At 40.9% G+C, this 27,017-nt stretch overlaps 1 protein-coding gene across 1 annotated transcript in view; it reads left to right on the top strand.

Annotated features, from left to right (window-relative positions):
* Positions 1 to 494: 494 nt before the first annotated feature.
* The window catches only part of ENTPD7 (ectonucleoside triphosphate diphosphohydrolase 7), a 40,430-nt gene continuing 13,907 nt past the window's right edge, over positions 495 to 27,017 (top strand). Inside the window, exons 1-9 of the mRNA XM_080688081.1 lie at positions 495 to 614; positions 889 to 991; positions 2,115 to 2,297; positions 12,506 to 12,711; positions 13,186 to 13,336; positions 17,505 to 17,608; positions 20,019 to 20,075; positions 24,945 to 25,078; positions 26,626 to 26,792. Of these exons, the coding sequence (XP_080544207.1) occupies positions 984 to 991; positions 2,115 to 2,297; positions 12,506 to 12,711; positions 13,186 to 13,336; positions 17,505 to 17,608; positions 20,019 to 20,075; positions 24,945 to 25,078; positions 26,626 to 26,792 (1,010 nt within the window). The 5' untranslated portion in view covers positions 495 to 614; positions 889 to 983. The remainder of the gene's footprint in view (positions 615 to 888; positions 992 to 2,114; positions 2,298 to 12,505; positions 12,712 to 13,185; positions 13,337 to 17,504; positions 17,609 to 20,018; positions 20,076 to 24,944; positions 25,079 to 26,625; positions 26,793 to 27,017) is intronic.

Raw genomic sequence — 27,017 nt, 5'->3', positions numbered from 1 at the left:
GAAGCCAAGACATCAGTTTGGGAGGCTATAGGAAAGGTTTGAGGTGGAAGAAATGCCATTCTGCCGGGCAGGGTTGGTGGACACAAAACCTCCAATAGGTTGTGGGCAAGGATGCACTACTGTCGCAGACACCCTGAGAGCCACCCACCCACCGAGGCCGCTCTGTCCAGGGAGCACCGCGGAGAAAGCAGCCGGCGGAGAATTTCCGCCGCTCAGAAGGCGCATTGAGCGTCGTATCCCGGTGCCTTCCGCACCGCTCACCTGTGCGCCCTCCGCCGGCCCCTCCAGGCGGAGCCGCGGCACGATACCCTTCCGGATTGGACGCACTCGAAATCCAGGGGCGGGCATTAGAGGCCGAACACTCTTGGGGATTGGCTATTCTGACGGACGGACGTGCGGCCAACGGAGCTGGTTCGCCGGTGGCTCTGGCTGGGTGGAGGGAGGGTCTCTTTCCGTGGGTCCCCTGTCAGTCATTGGCTCCCTGCGGTTTCCTTGGGGACGTGGCGCCGCCGCCGGCGCAGGCCTCCTTCCGGCTGGGCAGGAGACCGTGGGCATTCGCACCGGACCGAGCGGAGAGGTGCTGAAGGATCCGGCGGGCCTCTGGTCCCGTGAGTGTAAGTGCTGGAGGGCGGCAAGGCCGAGAGGGCCGGGAAGCGGGAGCCCCCACCCCGCCACCTGGGGACTGCCGGTTCCTCGAGGACATCGCTGGCCCTCGAGAACGCCCCACTCCCAGGGAGCCGGGGTAGGGTCCGCTGGGCCCCAGAACCCGAGCGGACGTGTCTGGAAATGGGAGCTCGGGGAGTGGGTGGGCGCCGTGGACTCCTCCTGGAGGTCTGGGCTTGTGGGCACTGCTGGAGGTAAGCCTGAAGCCCAACCAACTCTTTCCAGGCTGCAGGCTTAGGAGATGCCTGGGACAAGGAGACCACCTTCTCAGGGCAAAAGGAAAAGGAGGTGACAGGCGTTGGGACCACTGAAGGGAGCCCATGGCTAGGTAAGGCTGCTCACTTTCTTCTCAGCGAGGGGCTCGGTGCGGGGTGGCAGGCAGGTTGAGGGGTCCTGGGAGGTTGTTACAAGTGAAGATTGTCCTAGGTCTGCATCTGAACTTTGCATCTGGACACATGGTTGCAAAGATCAAAGTTTCATTCTTTTGAAGGCAGATACAACAATAGTTTCCAGCCCCTAACCCTCAGCTCAGGTTAGTGCTTGCTCAGCTCAGAAAGGGTTATATTCTTTCAGATTTCCATTTGAGTGAGACTAGGTTAAAAAAAGATTTTTATTTTTATTTTGTAATGAACCTTGAAAACAGACTGAGGTCCTTTTGAAACAATATAGAAAATGAAGTTCACAGTTGAATACACTTGTCCAACCATTGTAATAATACTCTGAAGCTTTCAGAAAAGATTAATGTGGATCTGTGGATATGGGACAGTTGTCAAACAGAGTAAGTGGGGAAAGATGCAGAACAGTATATAAGGTGTAAAACAAAACAAAATGGAGATGCATACACACACCTGGATATGTTAACATATATAATGTATATCTGTGCTTGTGTATACATAGAATATCCCTGGAAAAATACACAGAAATTGGGTAGTAATGGTTGCCTTGAGAGGGAAATGGTTGGATTAGGGCAAAAGACTCACTTTCCATTATATATATATACATATATTCCTTTAAATTGTTTGATTTTTTTTTTTTTGCTGTGTGCATATATTACCTATTAAAATATTTTTTAAATCAGTTGGATAAATTCCTGACTATCCAATTTTTGACAGCATTCTTGCTTGGTGGGAATGTCGTAGTGCTCTGATTCTTCAATGTTATGAAGTTGCTCAGGGAGACTGGTGATCTTTTCATTAAAATAAGATTAATTCTTTGAATTTCACCCCAAAGTGCAGACTTGGAAAAAGATCAGATACAGCTTTTCTGACTTATATGGTAGAAGCACTATGAACCATATAGGTCCTTTTCTAAAATGTGAGACTCCAAGAACATTTAAGTTTCTGGTGGCATGAATTTTTGCATTTATTAGGAAGGGCTTTAATCCAGTATAAAAACTATATTTTAGTACTCAATTGTAGAGACTTTTCTTACTAATGTTTGTCTCATTTCAGGATCAGTTTTTCCTACCTCTGCCCAGCCTCCTGGTACTTTACTGTGCCCACAGTGAGCCCATTTCTCCGTCAGCGGGTGGCATTCCTAGGACTCTTCTTCATATCCTGTCTCCTTCTCCTTATGTTAATCATGGACTTTCGACATTGGGGTGCTTCATTGCCACGAGATAGGCAATATGAAAGGTGAGTCAGCTTTAGATCACTTTCATCAGCTTTGCATTGAAGTCATACATATTTTGATAAGCTGTTTAACACATTACTACCTTTGACCCTTTTGGGGAAAACTGTACTTTTGTTAGTAAAATTGCATGACAGTTATTGCATAACAATCTTGACAATTTTCAGTTTTGATTCAGGAATGATGATGCTGTGTTTTAACCTTGAAAGGCATCTTTCCTATTTTCTTGTTTTTGTGGGCTAACTTATTAGTGCATATATGTTTACAATTGTTATGTACTCTTGATGAATTGACCCTTTTTATCATTATTGAATGACTCTTTATCCTTGATTATATTCTTTGCTATGAAATCTACTGGTCTGGCATTAATATACTTAAGCTTTCTTTTAATTAGTGTTAGCATGACAGGTGGTTTTCCATCCTTTTAGTTGTAGCCTATTTCAGTCTTTATATTTAAAGTGGGTTTCTTGCCCTGACCGGTTTAGCTCAGTGGATAGAGCATCGTCCTATAGACTGAAGGGTCCAAGGTTCGATTTCGGTCAAGGACATGTACCTTGGTTGTGGGCACATCCCCAGTAGGAGGTGTGCAGGAGGCAGCTGATAGATGTTTCTCTCTCATCGATGTTTCTGACTCTCTATCCTTCTCCCTTCTTCTCTGTAAAAAATCAATAAAATATTAAAAAAATAAAATAAAATAAAGTGGGTTTCTTGTAGCAGCATTTAGCTGAGTCTTGCTTTTTATCCTATCTGACAGTGTCTGCTTTTTGTTTGGGGTCTTTAAGCCATTTACATTTAATGTGATTATCAATTATGTTTAAGTTTGAATCTATCTTGCTATTTCTTTTCTGCTTGTCATTTCTGTTCTTTGTTTGTTTTTCCTCTTTTTCTCCCTTCTTTTGACTTGAATATGTATTATTCCATTTTGTCTCTCTTTTTAAAATTTATTTTTATTGTTGACAGTATTACTCATGTCCCTCATTTTCCCTCCTACGCCCTTTCTACCCAGCCCCTGCCCCACTCCAGGCCTTCACCACGCTATTGTCTGTGTCTACGGACTATTCATATAATGTTTTGTCTCTTGTTGGCTTATTAGATATAACTCTGTTTTTACTTTTTTAGTGATTACTTTAGGATTTAACCTTTATAGTATACATTTTTAACTTATCATGGTCTACCTTCAATTAATACACCACTTTACACAGATTGTAAGAATCTGCCCTTTTGCCCTAACTGGTTTGGCTCAGTGGATAGAGCGTCGGCCTGCGGACTGATGGGTCCCAGGTTAGATTCCGGTCAAGGGCATGTACCTTGGTTGCGGGCACATCCCCTGTAGGGGGTGTACAGGAGGCAGCTGATCGATGTTTCTCTCTCATCGATGTTTCTAACTCTCTATCCCTCTCCCTTCCTCTCTGTAAAAAAATCAATAAAATATTTTTTTAAAAAAAGAATCTGCATGTTTGCCCTTGCCCTTTGTGCTATTGTTGCCATACATTTTACTTCATATAAGTGCCACCATGTATTGTTTTTATTTTAAATATTCAAGGTGACTCTAATGTGCAGCTGGAGTTGAGAACCATTGTTCTAAGGTAGTGATTTTCAACTGGTATGCTGCAAGAATTTTCTTTTCTTTTTAAAAATCCTCATCTGTGGATATGTTTTCATGGATTTTTAGAGAGAGAGGAAGGGAGAGGGAGAGAGAGAGAAACATTGATCAGTTACCTCCCTTACATGCTCCAACTGGGATCAAACCTACGACCTGGGTATGTGCCCTGACTGGGAATCAAACTCTTCAGTGCCTGGGACAGTGCCCCAATGGAGCCACACCTACTCGGGCACTGTAAGAATTACAACAATAACTGTCTAGTGTGAATGAATCAAAATTATACCTATTTTTTGTCACATTGACAAAAAATATATGAATCAGGTGGTTATGGTTTGATTCCCAGGCAGGGCACATGCCTGTGCTGTGGCTCAATCCCCAATAGGGAGCATGCTCATCATTGATGTTTCTATCTCTCTCTCCCTCTTCCCTTCTCTGAAATTAATAAAAAAAATTTAAAAACATCTTTAAAATTTTCCTTCCAGAATTTCTTTTTTTATGGCAGCAGCTACTGCTTAAGCACTAGTGACCTCTAGCTGATGATAAAATCATTAAGCAAATAACTAGAAATTGATGGCAACATGTATCACTTTAGTTCAATAGCTTATAAAAAATTTTTAAGCTAATGTTTGTGGTTGTGATTTTTTATAACATATATATAGTCTCAATTTTTCCTATTTAAAATGTTCCTAATTTACACAGTGAACTATATTAGTGTGTTTGTGTATGTATATACATATATACAGACACACATACATATACATATATTTATATGTATACACACATATATATATGGCTAATATGCAAAGTGTCCCCTTGGGAGTTTGACCAGGAGACCAGGAGTTCGATTGCTCGCTATGATGTGTGCTGACCACCAGGGGGCGACATGGAATGAAGGAAGGGTCCTGCCAGTAGCTGGAAGGAAGGCCCTGACCAGCAGCTGGAAGGTCCCGATTGGCTCTGATCACCAGCCAGACCTTGGGACCCTACCTGTGCATGAATTTTGTGCACTGGGCCTCTAGTATATATATATTTATTGATTTCAGAGAGGAAGGGAGAGAGAGAGAGAGAGACGGAAACATCAATGATGAGAGAGAATCGTTGCCTCCTTCATGCCCCCTACTGGGGATCGAGCCCGCAAGCTGGGCATGTGCCCTTGACTGGAATTGAATCTGGGACCCTTCAGTCCACAGGCCGACACTCTATCCACTGAGCCAAACCAGCTAGGGCTATATCAGTATTTTGTGATATTCCACAAAGAGTGAATAGCAGGTCCTAAAGTAACATTGTTTCATTCAATGTTGATGAGAAAAAAGAATTGATTCCTGGCTGGGGCCACTGTATGTAGTTTGCATGTCCTCCCCATTTCTGTGTGGGTTTTCTCTGGGTACTTTGGTTTCCTCCCACATCCTGAAGATGTGCACATGAGGTGAATTGGATGTCTAAGGAAACCTTTGGAGCAGCGGTCGCCAACTGATGGTCCGCGGACCACTGGTGGTCCGTGAGGTTCGAAAGGTTGGCAACCGCTGGTCTAAATGGTCCCAGTCTGAGTGCGTGTGGGTGTGTGTGACTGTACCCTCGATGGAAGGGCATCCTGTCCAAGTGGGCTCCCATCTTGTGCCCTAAGCTGCTGGGTGGACTCAAGCCACTTGGGACCCTGAACTGCAATCAGCAGGTTGGAGCATGATTATCTTACTTGTTTTTATTAATCTTTTTAAAATATGTGTATAGCTTACATTTATTTCAGTGTTTAATATTAGAAGTGTTTTGGGTCTTTATTTTGAAGTTGGTGATGTTTTGGTGGCCAGAAACATGCACTAGGAGCTTAACTCTTATTTATATCAATTAGCCTAGGGCAGTGGTCGGCAAACTCATTAGTCAACAGAGCCAAATATCAACAGTACAACGATTGAAATTTCTTTTTTTTTTTTTTTAAATATATTTTATTGATTTTTTACAGAGAGGAAGGGAGAGGGATAGAGAGTTAGAAACATCTATGAGAGAGAAACATCGATCAGCTGCCTCCTGCACACCTCCTACTGGGGATGTGCCCGCAACCAAGTTACGTGCCCTTGACCGGAATCGAACCCAGGACCTTTCAGTCCGCAGGCCGACGCTCTATCCACTGAGCCAAACCGGTTTTGGCTGAAATTTCTTTTGAGAGCCAAATTTTTTAAACTTAAACTTCTTCTAATGCCACTTCTACAAAATAGACTCGCCCAGGCCGTGGTATTTTGTTGAAGAGCCACACTCAAGGGTCCAAAGAGCCGCATGTGGCTTGCGAGCCGCAGTTTGCCGACCACTGGCTAGGGTAAAACTGGTTTGGCTACATATCCTTTTACTTAAAGTCATCTAAGTTTCAAGAACCTATCAATGATGTTAAGTGAAGACTTACTCTACTTACTGGTGGTCTTCATGGGAGCAAGTTTGGAAAACCTTGATCAAGAAAATAAGCCCATAAGAACACTGAATTCATTCTATGGTCTTGATAAATGAGGCATTGCTTTAGTTAGAAATTATAATCTCTGTTATACATTGCATCTTTGTATTTTAATATGTCTGAAAGTAGCTAATGTTTAAAATTCTTTATTTTTGTATTAAAAATGTTTTAATTCAAAAATTTTTCAGCCATTCATGGAACTTAACATATTACTTCTGGGTGATAAAATCCCAGAACTTTATAAGCCTGTGTGTGGGTTTCCCCCCTCAGTAGTTTCAAAACTGAGGAGTTGCATTTTTTTTCTTTATTATGTACCCACCCACAGTGCTTTTGAAAGGAGAAAGGAGGAGGTTTGCATTAGAACTAGAAGTTAGGGAAAGGTAAATTTAGAGAGTAATGGGATGTCAGTAGGGATAGAATCCAGAGCTATTTTGTTTTGTTAGTAGATGTTATTTTTTTTAGAGCAGTTTTAGGTTCACAGCTAAATTGAGCCTTCCTCAGGAGTTTCAATTCTGCTTAAAGCAAGTCAAAAGAGGCATTATTTTTGGTTAGAAAAAAATTTATTAACTTTAGGATATTCAGATAAGTTGTGTTCTTATGTACAATAGAGCAATTCAGAGATTGAAGGCACTTATTCACATTTATTTATTCTCTTGCTTGTCCTTTGTGGTATTTATAAGCAGAGCTTTAACATATAAGTATTCCTGGCTGCCCTGATTAAATCTTGTTAGGAGATAAAGAGTAACCTTAAAAGATGCTTTTCTGGGCATGTATTACTAACATCAGTCATGCACAGCTACTTTGCCTATAATGTCATTATATTCGGTTCTGAGCCTTGAACAGAATTGAAGAGTATGTCACATTTAGCAAAGAGCTGGTTGCCCCATGCTGATGAGGGCCACTTTGATTGACCTTTGGTGCATTACTGAGTTCTATTTGAACTCTAGGAGTGGTATAATTAGTTTTGATTTTGTAAGCCAGGTATTGGTTTGATCAGTTAGTGCTCTAATGCTGTTAATGTTTTCAGGCTAATGGAAGTGAAAAGCCACTGTCTTCCAATTCTACCTTGGGTAATGTATATGTGGGTAGCTTTCTTTTCACTGAGTCAGCAATGACCAGAGGAAAATCATGTTTCTCAAACAGAGAGAAAATATGTGTGTGAGTGGGAGAGGGGTAAGTGTGTAATGGTCAAGCAGATCTCTGGGAAGGTGGATGTGAGGGATTCCAAGGCTTTTAGAACTTTTCTCTTGGGCTTTAGTTCCCCTTCAGGGATTAACTTAGTGCAGCATCAGCAAAGCAGGAGGGTCCACTATTGCAAGTAATTGACCATGATGGTTAAGTCCAGGACTGCAAATCACAAAAAGGACCAGCCAGCCATCCACCCATGTTAGGAGCCTAGCCAGAGGAAGACCTTCAGGTGTTTGATAAGCGTAAGAAGCCTTATAGGTCATAAGATGCCAGAGTTCCATAAAGAGGTGATATTACTTCCCAGAAAGGAAAATTGTTCTTCAGTTACTTATTTGTATGCAAGATGAGAAAAATGGAGGTTTTCTGTTGCCTGAAGCATTGATCAAAGACTCAAATGGGAAGGGTAACCTAAATGCCTCTGGTCCTATCTTTCTTCCTTGTGTTCTAATATCAGTGGACATTTTTCTGCATACAGGTAGACTCCTAAAGGAAGAGAAAGAAAAGCTGAATTGCACCCAAATTAGAGCTTAAAGTTGTTTATCTTGACAGAAACCAAAGAGGATGACAGGATGCTTTGGGAAGCCATTGAAACTTTCTAAAAAGGAGACCAATTGATTTTGAGTATAGTGATACAAAGACAACAGGAGTTAGTAACAAAGCAATAGCTCTATATCGTGAGCTCTAGGACAAGACTAATCAGCATTGATTGATATATATCAGAGAAGTGCAAGAGACATGGTGATAATATAAAGGTGCTGCGTATTAAATAACTACTCTTGAGAACTGATAGCCGAAATGGAGAGGTAGAACAAACATGTGTGAAAGAAGTCTTAGGGGTTCATACTGCAATATACGTTCTCAAGGGGAATAATGACACTCCACGTTTTACAGCAGAAGATGGAGGCCTTTTCAGGTCATGTGGCTACTACAAGCATCAGACACTGTGGAATGGAGGCTTCTTAAGAACTGGGAAGCTTCTGTCAAGAAGAGAAAGGGGAATAAACAGGTAGAGAAGCAGATGGATGTTAAGAAAGAAAAAAAGAGGTCACATTAGAGCATTAGTGTTCAAAGTGTTTACTAACCCTTTGAAGTCTCTGAGACAAAATTATGCATGGGTGAAAATCATTCAAAGTGCTAGATAACCAATGGATTTTAATGTTATGAAGTATAAAAAGTTCCTAGATAAGGAACTTTTAGATTCCTCATTGCAGCTAACATAATGGTCGGTTGCAAAATAGTAGCCAGGAACAACAAGGGCTGCTATGATGGGAAATGAATTATCTTTCCTATTTTCTATCTGTGGTATCTTTCGAGGTCAGTATTTGCAAGAGTTCTGTAATAAACCCAGACCTCTGCCCATCTTTCATGTGATAGACGTGAGCTGTTCCAAGCTTATTGGTAGATTGTGAGCCCAGTTCAGCCCAGTAATTTGATTAGCATGGGAAAGAATGTGGTGAAATGGAATCTTTAGGACTATGAGCTTTCTAGTGTGTAACAGATTTTTACCACCTGTTTCATTTCCCACAACTTGTCATATCAAATCCAGAAAAAAGTTCTACCTGACCCTATACTATGCAATAATTTACAGCATTATATTGAAGCTTAACTGTATCTTCTTCTTCTCTCTCTTTTTCTGTTAATCCTCACCTGAGGATATTTTTCCATTGATTTTTAGGGAGAGTGGAAGGAAGAGAGGGAAAGACAGAAAGAAACATCGATGTGAGAGACATCGATTGGTTGCCTCCTGCACGAGCCCAACCAGGGCCTGAGCCAGGGAGGAGCCTGCAACCAAGGTACGTGCCCTTGACCGGAATCGAACCTGGGACCCTTTGGTCCGCTGGCCGACACTCCATGCTCTATCCACTGAACAAATTGTCTAGGGCAGTGGTCGGCAAACTCATTAGTCAACAGAGCCAAATATCAACAGTACAACGATTGAAATTTCTTTTGAGAGCCATAGTTTTTAAACTTAAACTTCTTCTAATGCCACTTCTTCAAAATAGACTCGCCCAGGCCGTGGTATTTTGTGGAAGAGCCACACTCAAGGGGCCAAAGAGCCGCATGTGGCACACGAGCCGTGGTTTGCCAACCACTGGTCTAGGGCTCTTCTCTTTTTAAAAAAACGCATTTTGCATTGTAGAATAAGAAAGGTACTCAGCTCTACTTTTTGGTTTTAGAACGGTTTTCTACATGTTCTTCTTTTTTAATCCTCACCCAAGGATATTTTTAAAAAATTTATTTTAGAGAGAGAGGAAGGGAGAGAGAGAGAAAGAGAGAGAGGAAAAGACATTGATGTGAGAGAGAAATATTGATCAGTTACCTCTCGTGTGCACCAGGACCGGCGATCAAACCCGCAACCTAGATATGTGCCCTGACCAGGAATCGAACAGGCAACCTTTCAGTGTATGGTATGACACCCAACCAATTGAGCAACACCAGCCAGGGCTACATGTTCTTTTTTTTAACAAGTTTTCTTTTTTGGTCCAAAGTAAGGATTTGGGGTCTGTATAGAAATATGAAATCACTAGTAAACACAGTCTAGATCAGCCTTGGGCAAACTACGGCCCGCGGGCTGGATCCGGCTGTTCTATCCGGTTCTCTTGCTCTCCCCTCCGCTCCTTTACTTTGAATTTATATTAGTTCACACAAACACTCCATCCATGCTTTTGTTCCGGCCCTCCGGTCCAGTTTAAGAACCCATTGTGGCCCTTGAGTCAAAAAGTTTGCCCACCCCTGGTCTAGATTGTTCTGAGGGGCATGACATGTGGCTTAGTGTTCTGATCATACGTGGATTTACTACAAAGCTAATGATACCTACACTTCTGTGAAGCTAATTTTACCTTCATTTTAAGGTTCCTCATTTGCATAGGCCCCTTTTATATTTGTAATGTTGAATATTTTTTTTTAAAAAAGGTGCCCATTCAAATTTAAAATTCAGAAGACAAAATTTAAAATTCAGAAGACAAAATTTTAATCTACCACACAGTATATATTCTTAGCACCAAGAATAATAATCCTTTACTGAATAATAAGCTAAAAGCTATTCTCATGGGGCTCCATTTCAAGTGAAACTTTTGAGGAGGTGGCAATATTTGTCCTTTTCAGACCCTCAGGCTCTAAAGGAACTTTATATTTTTTAGCCTCAGGGCTCATAAGTATTCACCAACTCTTTTTTAAAAAAAATGTATTTTATTGATTTTTTACAGAGAGGAAGGGAGAGGGATAGAGAGTTAGAAACATCGATCAGCTGCCTCTTGCACACCCCCTACTGGGGATGTGCCCGCAACCAAGGTACATGCCTTTGACTGGAATCGAACCTCGGACCCTTCAGTCTGCAGGCTGATGCTCTATCCACTGAGCCAAACTGGTCAGGGCAGTATTCACTAACTCTTAACTGTCTTTTCTTTCTGGATTTTTCAGCCCCTTGCTCCAGAGTCTTCTGTTCTTTGCTCTCCCAATGTTATCATGTGATAAGAGCAGTGGCGGCAGCAGCACAGCACTGTGCTAACTGCTCCACATGCCTGCCTCTCTGAGGGTAGAGACTCCCCTATCCATATTTTGCAGATGAGGAGACAGTCTGAGACAAATTAATTAACTTGCTGAGGTCACACAGCGTGGCAAGTGCTATAGCTGAGACTCAAACTTGGGTGTTGCTGGTAATATCTCTTACTTGTTTCATCTTCCTGCTCTCAGTCAGATGTCTTGGGATGAGCATCTAAAAAAATCTCAACACAAAGTACTGTCTTAGGGCCTAGAAACTTTCATTGTTTTACAGTGTAATGTTTTATTTTTAATCTGGGTGTTAGGTACACAGGCATTATTTTCTTCATCTTTACATCTTATGCTACATATTTTATGAACATTCTTTTTGTAGCTACAAAACTTTTAAGAGATTGTAGAAAAGAACAATTATTATTTTTATGAAATACATTTTTTATTATGTAATTGTAGCAATTTATTTTTTAATTGTAGCAATTTAAAATGCAAAGCAAAAAGTCCCATAAAAAATATCACCACCCTGCCCTGGCTAGTGTAGCTCAGTTGATTGGGAGTTGTCCCAGGCGCCAAAAGTTTGGTGGTTCAATTCCCGTTCAGGGCACATGCCTGGGTTGTAGGCTCAATCCCCGGTACTGGGTGTGCAGGAGGCAGCCAATTGATGTTTTGCTCTCACATTGATGTTTCTCTCTCTCTCTTGTCTCTCTCTTTTTTCCTTCCTCTCTCTCTGAAAGTAAATAAAAATAAAAATCAGAAAACACATGTCATGTCAAATGATATATCATTCCATAGTGTTTTTATGTTTATATACAGAAAGGATAGACATATAGAAAAGAAATTATTAGAATTATTTTAGTTATTTTGTGTGTATAACAAACCACTGCAGAAATTAGTGGCTTATAACAACAAAAACTAGATATTTACCTGGGCCTAGAAGCTCTTTAATGCTTTGTAGAGTTTGCCACAGCCAGTTTCAGAACTGCTTCCAAATATGGAGGAGTCTTTTATTTTATTTTATTTTATTTTATTTATTTTTAAATATATTTTATTGATTTTTTTACAGAGAGGAATGGAGAGGGAGAGGGATAGAGTTAGAAACATCGATGAGAGAGAAACATCGATTCAGCTGCCTCCTACACACTCCCCACTGCAGATGTGCCCGCAACCAAGGTACATGCCCCTGACCGGAATCGAACCCGGGACCCGTTAGTCCTCAGGCCGATGCTCTATCCACTGAGCTAAACTGGTCAGGGCTGGAGGAGTCTTTTAGTTATCTAACTTCATTGGTCTCTAGGCAAACAGACCAGCAGTTGCCGAATATACTTCAGGACATATGGTCAGTATTGCTTTACTCCTTTGTTAGGACTCATAGTCCCATGTACCTGGCACATATAGGCATTTGATGAAGATTCATGAACAATGAATTAAATGGTGGTGCCTTTTGTGGACCTGGCTTCTTCACACTGAGCTTTCTTTTTTGCCCGGCTTAGGTATTTGGCTCGAGTAGGGGAGCTTGAAGCTACTGATACTGAAGACTCAAATCTAAATTATGGACTTGTTGTGGACTGTGGCAGCAGTGGCTCCCGGATTTTTGTTTATTTTTGGCCAAGACATAATGGGAACCCCCATGATTTGCTGGACATCAAACAGATGAGAGACCGCAACAGCCAACCAGTGGTTAAAAAAATCAAGCCAGGTACTAACCGGAATATATTGGTTGTCAGTCTCTTTTATCTGTTACAGGCTTGGGAGAGGAGAGAAGAGATACCCTTTTCTCTTGGAATTCTGGGTAATGGGAGGTAATCTCATTCATTGCCTCCTCGTTCAAATAAATAAAAGTCTAGGACCTTAAGCAAAACCTTGTGGGGAATCAGTTTCTGAGTACTTCTGAGTGCATGTGATCTGCTTTTTTTTTTTTTAATATATTTTATTGATATTTTACAGAGAGGAAGGGAGAGGGATAGAGAGCTAGAAACATCGATGAGAGAGAGACATTGATCAGCTGCCTCCTGCACACCTCCCACTGGGGATGTGCCCGCAACCAAGGTACATGCCCTTGACCGGAATCGAACCTGGGACCCTTCAGTCCGCAGGCCGACGCTCTATCCACTGAGCCAAACCGGTTTCGGCGTGATCTGCTTTTTAAAGAAAGTATTTTGTATTTCTGAAGGAATCTCTACAATGGCAGACACTCCTGAACATGCCAGTGATTACCTTCGTCCTCTGCTGAGCTTTGCTGCTGCTCATGTGCCTGTGAAGAAGCACAAGGAGACGCCCCTCTACATTCTGTGCACCGCAGGCATGAGGCTTCTTCCTGAGAGGTGAGATGCAGGGGCTGAGAAACACGGGAAATGGGTGGCAGAGAGAGGAAAGGCTGTTTCCATGCGTGTCCCCTGTAGTTTCCTGGTCTGAAGGTGGGATGTGGATTTACCATAGAGTTGACAGGTGGCACTAAAAGACTCCTTGTTCAAAAATAGGGCAGATCTACCCCTGCACGCAATGATTTCACAGTAAGTTGTTCACACCTACATGTCATTTGCTTCTTTGGGATCCGTATCTATCTGAGATGGCTGTGATGATTCTTAGTTTTGACTGAGGGTTTGAAGCAGTGGTGATGGTGTTAAATTTGGATCATGAGGCACCCAGAAGGGGAGCACAGTAACAGAACGGTAGTAGGAAGGTCTCCTGAGGGACTGGTACCTGGGGGCTAGTAGGATGACTCAGGTAGGAATGCTGCTTTATCTGTAACTTTGCCTGGCTCCTTGGTGATAGTTGGTGCTACATGCAAAGCTCAGCCTTCATTGCTACACCAGCCTTTTCAAGCCCAGCTGGACAAGTCTTTTCCACTTGATCTTGGCAGTTAGGCCTGGCATCTTGCTATCTGGTCCCTCTTCCCTTACTGGAAGAGGAGGAGGAAGAGGAAGAGGCAGTGGCTATACTTGGGCCAAATCTCTCTTTGTGATGTCTCCCCTTTGACCACCTCCCTGGCCCCTACACAGATACATGATCATGGGATGGGAGTGAGCTCCCTTAACTTAGAATTCATCCTTCTGGAATATTCATCATCTCACAGGCATCAGGCATTTTTTTCTTGGTAAATAGCAGTTCCCTTTTTCACAGTTTCATTTTGTATGCTTGGCCAACAATAAAACATCAGCTATACACTTAAGGCTGCATGCTGCTTATGCCAGACATGCCAGACTATATAACATATGTCAGCGCTTCTTTCGGTGGACTATTTCCTTCTGTTGAGACATGTAGCTACTGGTTTACTATCTGGTTTGCTGTTGAGAAGCAGATAATTTTATACAGCCATTCATCAACTTGAGAGGCTTTCTAGCTCCTAATTTTTCCATATATCGTGGTCTTTTAAAAATTTTTGTTTTTTTTAAACTTATTTTTAAAACCAAACTTTAAGTATTATACCTGCAATCATACATCATTAAAGGAAATCTTAAAAGTAAAAAAAAACACAAAAAACAAAACACTTAAAATCCTACTACTCTATCAAACTGTTTCATTTTGTCACTTTTCCTTTCTCTCTGTATGTAATTTCTACAAAGTTGCAATCATATTTGCAGGCAATTTAGAATTTTTGTTTTTGATGTAAGTAATATTTACATTGTTCAAACTTTTAGAAACCCAGGGAAAAGTATAGATCAGCGGTCACCAACCTTTTGGACCTCACAGACCACCAGTGGCCCGCGGACCACTGGTTGGTGACCGCTGGTATAGATAACACCGTAGTGCCACATCACAAGTCTGTGAATAGCCTTATTTATGTCTCACGCGAAGGAGGTTGTAGGAGGGCCAGAGGAAAAACTGACTTGGAAGTAAAACATTAGTCAACCAGCAGGGTGATGGTTTGGCCACATTTTGTGTGTCTGGAGCAAAGGAGAGGATTGCCTTATCTCCTGGCACTTAGTCAAAAAATTCTGTCCAGCCAAAACCGGTTTGGCTCGGTGGATAGAGCGTCAGCCTGCGGACTGAGAGGTCCCAGGTTCGATTCCGGTCAAGGGCATGTGGCTTGGTTGCGGGCACATCCCCAGTGGGAGGTGTGCAGGAGGCAGCTGATCGATGTTTCTCTCTCATCGATGTTTCTGGCTATCTATCCCTCTTCCTTCCTCTCTGTAAAAAATCAATAAAATATATTTAAAAAAAAAAAATTCTGTCCAAGCAAAACCCACTATGTGTTCTACCTCATTTGTCTAAATGTTAACTGTCAGCGTGGAAGCTCTGAACATTAATATCTATTGTATCTTAAGAATTTTTAAAGAACTTGCCTTTTCTTTTAACTTTTTTTCTGATCACCTCTTTTAATAATGCCTAACTGTATCCTGGGCTTATGAAATCACTAGAGGCCCGATGCACAAAGATTCGTGCAAGAATAGGCCTTCCTTCCCCTGGCTGCCGGCACCTGGGACCCGGGCCTTTGCTCCGGCCTGGAGCTGCCTTCCACCTTCGCGCGTTGACCAGAGGCCCGGAGCGGCCGGGGCAAGGTAGAATGCCTGAGTCCCAGTCTGGCTGCCACCATCTTTGTTGCATCAATTTGCATATTCCCTCCTTATTGGCTGTGGGCACTGCCATTTTGTTGCAAAGTGGTGGTTAATTTGCATAGTCCGTCTTTATTAGATAGGATTGCTACCTCTAAGGCAACTGTAGCAATTGACATAAGTGTAACTATCACTGCAAAAACCTATTTTGTATAAACAATGTACTAATTTGTTAGCATTTGTAAACTGTATTCAAAATGGATTTAAATCAGCTAGACTGTATTTTTAATTTATTGGCACTAGGTTTTATTTCTTTGACAAAGGCCTGGACTAGTAGACTGTTTCACCACCTTTTTATTTTGTAATGAAAAACCTTTTAAAATTACAAAGACAATACAAGGTCATATTTAAGGGGGGAAAACCTTTTTATTATGGGAAATTTCAAACATATATAAAACTAGAGAGAACAGTGTAACGAATCCCCATTTATCCAGTTTCAACAGTTGTTAACATTTAGCCATTAAACGTGTTGTTTTTTTTTAAAAAAAAACAACTTAGAAAATGAAAGTTAGTGTTTTGTTTTTTAATATAAATTGGAATCATAGCATATGGTGTTTTGTAACCCATTACAACTCAAAATATATTGGACACATTTTCATGTCAAAACATGTAAATATAAATTGACCTAATTTCTTTTAAAATCTGTATAGTTTACATTGTGTGGATGTACTGTAAGTTATTTAACCAATTCCTATTGATGTAATTTAGGCTACGTCCAATTTTTCATTGTTATAAATAATGCTGCAGTATTCTTCCTCTTTGTGTTTTTATTTGATGATGTCCTTGCAGTAAATTTCCAAAAGTGTAATAGGTAGGTCAAAGATTAAGGGCATTAAAATTTTTGATAAGTAGTTCTGGATTGCCCATTAGAAAGGTTGTACTAGTAATTTACATTCCAAATAGCAGTGTATGTTGGTGCCCCTTCTTCCATATCATGACTAAAACCAGCAAGCCCTCTTCTTCGGGTAGTTAAGAAGCATATGCAATAGGGAGAGTGAAATGGCTCCTCCTGTTCCTTATGTGAAATCCATGTCGCATGAGTTTTGTATGTATAACAATGAGGGTTTTTGTTGAAACTATACTTGACATTATATTGAAAGATTACTACATTAAATTCTTCCCTTTGAAGTGCTAACAACATACTTCACTAAGTCATGCTGACAACTATCTGAGCCAATAGAATATTTTTGTAATGAGTAATTTTAAAAATACAAAATAATTGGTCTTATTTTTAACAACATTTTTCTCTAGATTCTTATTATTACTTCTAGCTTTGTTTCTTTGCTCTTTGTCTGATAACATGAAAACATAACACTGTAGAGGAAAAAACAACCCTATGGATGCTAGGCTTCAAATGTTAATCCCAAATTGTTATAATCTTTGGATTTTGATCCTGATTTGGGATTCTCAAGTGATAAGATTTTATAAAGAAAAATAATTCAACCATGAAATATAAAAAAGGAGATTAAAAAGTTTATTGTAAGCTTATGTAAAGGATTATGTAAAAACCTGTGGACTGACAGTGCTTCTTATATGGAGACATGAGGCATTGTTTCTGAGATTGTGCTCCTCAATGTAGCAGCTTTCTTTCATAGTAGTTAGGAGTAATGTAATTATAGCTATTTTATAGATTGCAAAACTGTACTTCAACTATGTAGCCTGTGAGAGGCATAGAACCATAGTCTCATCTTAACTCTGACTTGTAACATTATATAAAGAAAATGTATTACTATTACCTTTTAAGTCGGAGGCTATATTTTGGAGGCAGTTTAAACCTTTGGAATCAAAGGAGCTACCAAAGAAAAGCAGGCCTGACAAGGGATGGGGTAGGTGAACAGTGAGGTCATAACAAGGCTAAAAGGAAGGTCAAGTTGAGGCTGTTTGTGAGAAAAGAATTTAACAATTACTTTTTGGATTTTTTTGTTCTCTCTTACAGGAAGCAGTTGGCTATCTTGGCTGACCTAGTGAAAGATTTACCATTGGAGTTTGACTTCCTCTTTTCACAGTCTCAGGCAGAAGTGATCTCTGGGAAGCAAGAAGGTATTGGGCCTTGAGGGGCGCGCTGGTTCACCTCCCAGCCAACTATGACCTAATCTCTCTAACGGGTGTTTGGGATTATTTTATATATCTGATTTTTACTTTTCTGACAAAAATTTTCTTGATTATGCTATCTAGTTTATTTGCATACTGTGCATTGGTATTTGCTTTAGAATGCTGCCCTCTAGAAGTCATAAATTTGTATCTTGTTTTTAACTTTGTGCTAAGGACTATGTTTATAAGAATGTATTAGTATTTAATGGTGATTCCAAATGGATCTTTGGTTACCTATTAGTAGTTTTGAAAACCTACATACATCTAGGGGTTGTACTGAGTTTGCCAAATCTATATATATATAAAAGCCTAAGCGACCGTTACAGCTGGTCAACTGGTTGCTATGACATGCACTGACCACCAGGGGGAAGACGCTCAACACAGGAGCTGCCCCTGTGGTCAGTGCGCTCCCATAGCCAACCTCCCAAGGTTCCTCCCCACGACTGGCCGGCCCCGATCAGCCCTGATTGGGACTGGGCGAGATGGCCCCAATTGGCTCCAATCACTGGCCAGGCCAAGGGACCCCGCCTGTGCACGAATTTGTGCACCAGGCCTCTAGTTCAAATATAAAGCAAATTATGAGTTTAAAAGTAGGGGGAAACTTTAATCTCAGGCACTGATCAAGATGAGTTACTTTTTGTTATGGGCTCTCCCTTTTTTACACTTACAATGCAGTATAGATGCTTTCCTAAAAACCCACACTATTGGCTTTGTAGTTTTGAGGTGGAGTTGAATGTGTGTTCTCATTATGGCCTATATGATGAATTACATGTCGTTTCTTGGAAAAGACTTCTAGTTGCAGTCTATATAAGGAAAAAGATTTACCATTTTCAATTTCAACATTGCATTTTCATCCCTAAAGTTTTCATTTGGCTCTTTTTATATTCTGTTTCTTTGTTTAGACTTTCTGCCTTTCCATTAATTATAAGACTGATTTTATTTCTTCGTTATGTAGCTATTTTAATATCTTTGATCATTCTAATGCCTCTTTCATATCAGGGTTGGCATCTTTTGACCATCTTTTCCCCTATTGAGTTGAGCTTTTCCTAGTTCTTTGTATGCCAAGTAATTTCATACTGTATCCTGGACATTTTGAATATTACATTATGAGGCTCTGGGTCTTGTTTCACTCATAAGAAGAATATTGATGATTGTTTGTTTGTTTGTTTGAGCAGACAGTTTACCTAGCTTGGTTCGGGCCTCAAGTTCTGACCTCCCTTCTGTGGGCTCTGATTCTGTTGGTTCCTTTTCAAAGCCATGGCACTGTTATTGAATTTGTCCCATGCGTGTGCCAGGCCGTTGGCCAATCTGGAACCTGGGCATAGCCCTTACATATTGGTTGTCTAGCTCCTACCTCAGTTCTCAATACCTTTGATAAATTGTTTAGAGTCAAATCCATGCATGTGTAGCTTGGAGGTGAGCCCAGGAGTTCACACACCACTTTATTTCTTCTCTCCACGATCTCCCCAACAATTTCTGGTTCCCCAGGGCTCACTATCGTGGTCCTCCAGTTAGAAAGCTAGAGCTTTAATTTGTCTACTCTGCCATGCATTCCCATGATGTGTCTGCATCCAGGGCCAAGTGGTGGAGGACAGAGGGGAAGAAATAAGCTATAGGGATTTGCTGCAACTCTTAAGGCTACAGTTCCTTTGATCAAAGAGAAGGACTCACATTCTTCGGAGTTTTAGGAACCTGCCCAGCATTCACCTCTGCTGCGAAGGATTGCCCAGTGGGAGAGAACAAAATTAAGGAAAAAAAGCAAGGGATTTTCCCCACTCTCCCTAAACCTTTGGAGTCCCCTCTCCTGCTCCTCAGAACAGAAAGCAAGGACTTAAAGTTCTTTCTGTCCACACTGGTGTGTACTTCGTGTTTCAATCAAGCTGCCTTTGAGTCCAGGCCAGGCAATGTAAGAGAAAAAAATGGGACGCTCATGACTGGTTTGCAGCTTCTTTAAATTCTGATCTCTGTTCCAGTGTGTCTACTGGCATTTCTTTCAGACTTCTCAGAAAGCTGCCCCGACATTCTCTCCAGAGTTTATATTTGTATTCAGTGGGGAGGCTGGTGGAATGTGCTTACTCTATCTTGTCCAGAACCAGAACTCTAAGATTTACTTTGTTTAATGTGTGTTTCTACACAATAATTCCTATTCACTGTAGGAAATTGAGAAAATGCAAATAGTTTTAAAAGGAAACACATCACAAGATAAAAGATTTTAAATTAATACACTGAGAGTGCAGAGTAAAATACTATTAGCGCTTTTTCCCCAAGAAAAGGAGAATAGAGCAGCCCTGCGAGAGAGAGGTGCACGCATGCTGCAGCAGTAGAGAGCTAAGCGAGGGCTTTTCTGTTTCTCTCATAGGGGTTTATGCATGGATTGGAATCAACTTTGTTTTGGGAAGATTCGACCATGTGGATGGTGAGTAATGTTTTCTTATGAAGTTCTTTAAATAGGGCTGAAGGTTTAATTCATACCCTATCAGTAGCATATAAGCACTAATGTTGAGTTGTTTTTCTTTTTTAAAAACTTAAGTTGCAAAAAAAAAAAAAACCCAAAAAAACTTAAATTGCTTAATTTTCCAGTCTCATTTGCTTTTTTTTATTTCTTATAACTTTTTTTTTCTTTTTTTTCTTTCTTATAACTTTTTAATATGGAAAGTTTCAAACTATCACAAAAGTAGAGTAAATAATAAAATGAACCTCTATGAATCTGTTACCCAGACTCAACACTTACTAACATTTTGCCATTTTTAGTCCCCACACTCCCTCCAAACAATGCAGTATTTTTTCCTATTGGGTTTTTTTAGAACAATAAACACCTTTATTAATGAGTTAAGATAGGAGGGAGGAGTATATATTTGCCTTTGTGGGCCTCATCCGAGGTTATGTTTTTTATTGATTTGAGAGAGAGAGGAAGGGAGAGAGAGAGAGAGAGAGAGAGAGAGAGAGAGAGAAACAACATGGATTGGCTACCTCTCATATGCGCCCGGAATGGGGATTGAACCTGCAACCTAGGTATATGCCCTGATGGGGATCAAACTCGCAAGCATTTTCATCTATGGGACGATGCTCCAACAATGAGCCACCTGGCCAGGGCTGCCTTTCTGGGCCTGGATTTTTCTCAGACTCCCACTCCCTGCCCTGCAGTACACAGTCATCTGCTTGGCACACTGGCCTGGTCTTGAAGCGATGCATGCAGAATTCTTCTGAATTTTCTTTGATTGTTTTTTGTTTAAAATTTCTTCCTCCTCAGTCTGTTTGGCTTCCTTCTTGCAGCCCAGGGGCAGTGTACCACTGTTAGTATGGTGTGCTGTCAATGAGCATGATGCAGTTCTTTACTTGGGGCTTGGTGTGGACCAGTTTATTGTTGGATGCATTGTAGACAGTATCAATAATCCTTGTTTGGCATGTACCACACTCTGAGCCCCAGGAGAAGTTGTCCACGTCCAGCCTCAAGGCTCAGCACTTCCTGTAGCCTCCCTGCCTGTGGACTGTGTGAGTGCGGCGGGGCCAATCTCAATGTGGGCAGCAGGGCATCCCAGCTCATTTTTTTTTTGCTTTTTTGTGTAGGTCTTTCTCTTGCCCCCCGTCTTGTGGCACTTGTGCCAGTTGTTCCGAGAGATACCATGGCTTCGCGCCTGCTGGAAAGAACTGTCCTATTGGATGTTTAAAAGCAAACTCCAGATATATCATTATACCTTCATGTTCTTTAGTATATATCTCTAACAGATAAGGAGTTGCTAAAACAAAACAAAAACATATCCACAATACCACTTTTAAGTTTAACAAAATTAACAATTCCTAATATGTAATACCCATCTGATACCCAGGTAGAGACTTCCCTGATTGTCTCAAGAATATTTATTTGTATCTATCTTCTTCAAATCAGAATCTGAACAAAAATCACAGACTTTGTTTCATTGATATGTCTTCTTTGATTTGTAACAGTTAACCTTTTCCACCTCTCTTTTTTCAAATCATTCATTAGAAGCAAAACAAAACAAAAAACTAGTTGCTTGATAGAATGAATTTGCCATGTTCTAAATTTTTTTGGCTGCATCTTTGTGGGGTCTTTAACATGTTTCTCATCCCCTTATATATTTTCTAACCTGGAGATTAGATATAGAAGCCTTATTAGACTCAGATTCAATTCTTTCCACAAGAATTAAGCATAGATGGTGCTTAAATGTTTCTTAACTACATAACATCAGGAGTCTGGTTGTGATGTCTGGTTTATGCACTTTTAGTCATGTTAAGACCTATCAGGTATTCATGGTTCAGGTATTGTCAGCCTGACCTAATCTGTTATAAAAATTTCCCATTCACTTTTCACCTAATGGTTTAATAGCTAGTTATGACCTGTTGCTTAGATCTGTTTTTTAACTGGAAGTTGCAAAATAATGGTTTTGAAAATTCTGTCATTCCTTCTGCATTTAACAACTGGAATTTTTATAAAATGAAATCTTCTTCATCAACTATTTGGTTATCCTGAAATACATTTCTTACGAGAAAGACAGAATAAATCCTTGGTTCTTTCTCTTTATTTATCACATTTTTGAGTAATGAGTTGGTGTCCTAGCAGCTTCCAAAGGTAACCAGTGAAGTTTTATTTATTCAGTATTATTATGAACTTGGGGATATGAATGTAGTTGATGCACTATAGTCCATCACATCACTGTTTTTTGGGATGCTCAAATTATACCATCATTGATGAATAGAGCATCTTTAGGTTGGCTCTAGTATCCTTTTAATACAATTGCAATCCTGTATAATAAAAGCCCAATATGCTAAGTGTCTGACTGTTCGACCAGTCGCTATGACACACACTGACCATTAGGGGGCAGATGCTCTGACCAGTAGGTTTGCTGCTGGGTCTGGCCTATTGGGACTGGGCTAGATGGGCCGGACATACCCTGGAGCCATCCCAGAGTCCCTCCCTGGCCCTGATCATGCACTGGTAGGGTTCCTCAGCCTGGCCTGCACCCTCTCGCAATCTGGGACCTCTTGGGGGATGTTGGAGAGCCGGTTTTGGCCCTATCACCGCAGGCCAGGCCGAGGGACCCCACCGGTACATGAATCCGTACACCAGACCTCTAGTAGTTTTATATTTCCGGTACTGTTTGGCACACCGGGTATTCCATGCTCATCCTTTTTTTTTTATAATATATTTTATTGATTTTTTTACAGAGAGAAAGGGAGAGGGATAGAGAGTTAGAAACATCGATGAGAGAGAAACATTGATCAGCTGCCTCCAGCACACCCCCTACTGGGGGATGTGCCCGCAACCAAGGTACATGCCCTTGCCCGGAATCGAACCTGGGACTTTTCAGTCCACAGGCCGACACTCTATCCACTGAGCCAAACCGGTTAGGGCTCCATGCTCATCTTATATGTTTTTTATCCTAGACCTGATATCAATTATTTTTTTAAAAGGTCCCCTGTTTTCTTTTTGTGGGAAATGGTATTTAGAGGCTGTAGTCTAAATACCAGAGTGCTTATTAAGCTCCTGGGTTAACATTGCTTCCAGGCCTAGGAAGTATGTGCTTTTTAAAAAGAGAAAAACAATTCATGAATTCATAGTGATATCTTCAATTCATATTTAAGGTTATAAGATTATTATTTAATTTCTTTGATTTTATACTTTTATTCCTTTTCTCTTATGATGAATATTTGTTCCTAAAGATGTTAACATAATATTTATTTGTTTTATTCCATAATACATGTTTAATGGTTTTAAAATAATGTCAATAATCTATACTAATAATAGAGAAATATGCAAATTATCCATTACAGCATCACATCACGACCGGATCAGCAGGCTGCATCCCTGTCCTCTACTCAGGCAGATGCAAGGCCCGGGGTAGGGTAGGATACGATAGGAGGGGATAAGAAAGGAGAGGGAGAGGAAGGCAGGCCTGCATACAGATAGGCCAAGAGGAGAAACAAATACAGAAAGGGAACAAGAAAAAGACGCAGGAATGGAAAAGGGAAGGAAACTCGGGGCTGCATGTGGGAGAGGGTGGTGACTGTGGGGTTGGGGGGAGCAGGTTCGATGCGGGAGGAGGGCAGTGGCCCCCGGCGTGGGCCGTTGGCATCAGTGTCTGGGCCACATGGGCCTTGGCCACCCTTGCAGAGAGGGCATCCTGGACAGGGAATGGGAGCAGGACGGCAGTGGGGAGGATGGGGAAGGGAGGGGGCAGTGAACACCTGGTCTGGGATGAACCCTGGGCTGGGGGTTAATGTCCCCCCGCCCCATGGAAGCTTTAAGAAGGGAGGGAGGGAGGGAGTCAGTAGAGAGCAGAGTTAAAGAAGGAAAGAGGATGTATGAGTGAACTGTAGGACTATAATGAAAATCAAGTATAGTTGTGTACTGGGGACAGATTTTGAAAGTAGGAGTCAGAAAAGAAAAAAGATAAATGATAGTGAATAATTAGGCAGGCAGGTAGATAGATACTAAAACAGTGGAAGTAAGTAGAGAAGAATGTATGGGAAAGGTAGGATGAGAGAGAAAGAGGGAGGGAAGAAAAGTTTTAAAGGGGAGCTGGTAGAGCTTAAAAGGAGAATGGGAAGAAGGAAGAAATGGGGGAGGGGGCAAAGCGGGTCTGAGGGAGGAAGTGAAGAAAAAAATTAAGGTGGAAGGAAGGAAAAGGGGAGGGAGGGGAGGGTAAAGATAAAGAAGGAATGTGGGGAGGGAGGGTAGGAGAAAGATGGGAAGAAGGATAATGGAACAGAAGTAGGAAATAAGGGGAAAGAAAAGTTTATAAGTGACGAGTCAGTAGGAAAAAGTGTTACATAAAGGAGAGAGAACAATTGTGTGAGAGGGAGAAGCCAATAAGCAAGTCAAATACAATTGTGTGTGAAGGGGATAAGATTTAAAAAAAAAAGTTAATAGGGGCAACATGGCCGGCAGGGGAGGGCAGTTAGGGGGATCAGGCAGGCAGGCAGGTGAGCAGTTAGGAGCCAGAGTCCCGGATTGGAGAGGGTGCAGGTCAGGCTGAGGGACCCCCCCCCCGCCCACATGCACAAATTTATGCACTAGGCCTCTAGTATTACCAATAAGACTATTAGAATGTGGTTTAAGATATTTATTTGTTTCTTTTGTCATTACAATATGTTCTACAAGGGATATATTATCAAAATACCATGTTTTAAGTCACTTGAAATGATACAGTTAGATTAATTTCTTTCACTTTGCTTTCAATTTTTTAAGGGATTGCTTATTTCCCCCCTTTTGACTTAATTTTGGTTTTAAATTACTAGACCCTTTCTGTTCCCTTGTTTATTTTAGAATCAGATGCTGAAGCTCCCCAGGAATTGACAGGAGGACGCAGAAGGACAGTAGGAATACTGGATATGGGAGGAGCCTCTCTCCAAATTGCTTATGAAGTTCCTACCTCAACCTCAGCCCTTCCTCCAAAACAGGTATTTTACCTTTTAGGGAAAGTCACTGGGAATGTCAGTATTTAAAAAATAAGAGCACTGTCTTTGGATTTAGACCAACTTGCCTGGGGACAAATATTTGTTCAGAGACCTGTGAGCTTGTTCTTTCTCTGAGCCTTAGTTTTCTAATATGTAGGAAGGGAACAACAATAGTATCTACTTCATAAAGTTGTGAGGATGAAATATGTCCACGAGTGTAAAGCACTAAGCAGACTGCCAACCATATAATAAATGTTAAATACATTTTAGCAATTATAAGTATACTGCCTGTCTCCTAAAGTTGCCTTAGAGTTAAACATGATAATGCATATACATCCCAGAGCACAGTGTGATACATACTTGTCCATTAAATTTATTCCCGCCGAAACCGGTTTGGCTCGGTGGATAGAGCGTCGGCCTGCGGACTGAAGGGTCCCGGGTTCGATTCCGGTCAAGGGCATGTACCTTGGTTGCGGGCACATCCCCAGTGGGGGGTGTGCAGGAGGCAGCTGATCGATGTTTCTCTCTCATCGATGTTTCTAGCTTTCTATCCCTCTCCCTTCCTCTCTGTAAAACATCAATAAAATATATATTAAAAAAAAAATTTATTCCCTTGTTCATTAAATGATTACCAAATGATCATTTATTACCAATGATTTCATTCTTATATTTCTTACCTGACTAGATTGTAAAGAATGTACTTTGAGCCCTGGCCAATGTGGGTCAGTGGTTGAGCGTCGTCCCATGCACCAAGAGGTCACTGGTTTGATTCCCAGTTAGGGCATATGCCTGGGTTGTGGACTCGAACCCCAGTAGGGGGCTTGCAGGAGGCAGCTGATCAATGATTCTCTCTCATCATTAATGTTTCTATCTCTTTTTCCCTCTCCCTTCCTCTCTGAAATCAATGAAAATATAAAAATGAAATAAAAATAAAAAGTTAATCTTAAATGCCTAATGTATTTTTATATAATTCACAAAATTGTGTACATTCACAAAACCATGCAACCAAATGACACTTCATATTCATTATTAGTCATAAATAGATAGATAGAGCACCTTTTCAATGGAGGTACAATAAAATTGAACTTGCCCAATTCCAAATCTATCACAGGGAACGTTCAGACTTCTTGAATAGTTTCAGAAAAGGCCATAGAATACATCTCATGATGATTTCCCAAATTCCTTAAATTTATTTTTTTAAAGGATTTTTTTTCCTAATTATGAAAACAATACATTCCCATTTTAGAGAATTGGAAAATGGGAAAAGTACATGCAAAAAAATGGCATCTCTAATAATTCTACCTTCTGTATAACTACAAATTGTGTTTTAGTCTCTAACTTGGTATTTAGCCTCCCTGATTTGTTCTTTTTTATACAGTCTTGTCACTTTATGTTTTTGTTTAAAATAATGCTATGAGGATGAAAGAATGTTACAAGATATTTTAAAGAGTAGTTATATCAAATGAAGCCTGATGTATTAGCAATGTCATAACTTCCTAGAAATCAACCTAAACTAAAATTCCCTTTTTCCTCTTTTCATTGTATTACAGGAAGAAGCTGCGAAGATCCTGCTGGCTGAATTCAACCTGGGCTGTGATGTGCATCACACTGAACATGTGTATAGGGTTTACGTCACCACCTTTTTGGGTTTTGGGGGCAACTTTGCTCGACAGCGCTATGAAGACCTTGTGCTGAACGAAACTCTTAACAAAAACAGGTACGTTTGACATGGGAACTGTGCTTCTGAAATAGAATGTTGTCAGATTGCAGATATTAGAAATATTCATATCCTACTTAGGTACGTCCTTGCTTTCTTCTTCCTGACCAGCCTTGCCAATGGGGTAGCATCTCTTAGAGACCTTCCGGTAGTTGATCTGGTAGTTGAGACCCTCCGGTAGATGATCCGGGTGAGAGTGCATTCTAATCTTTGTTAATAGGATTC

The sequence above is a fragment of the Plecotus auritus genome (assembly GCF_963455305.1).
Source record: "Plecotus auritus genome assembly, chromosome: 9".
In the NCBI taxonomy this organism is placed as follows: domain Eukaryota; kingdom Metazoa; phylum Chordata; class Mammalia; order Chiroptera; family Vespertilionidae; genus Plecotus; species Plecotus auritus.
This window is presented reverse-complemented; position numbering and strand designations above follow the sequence as displayed.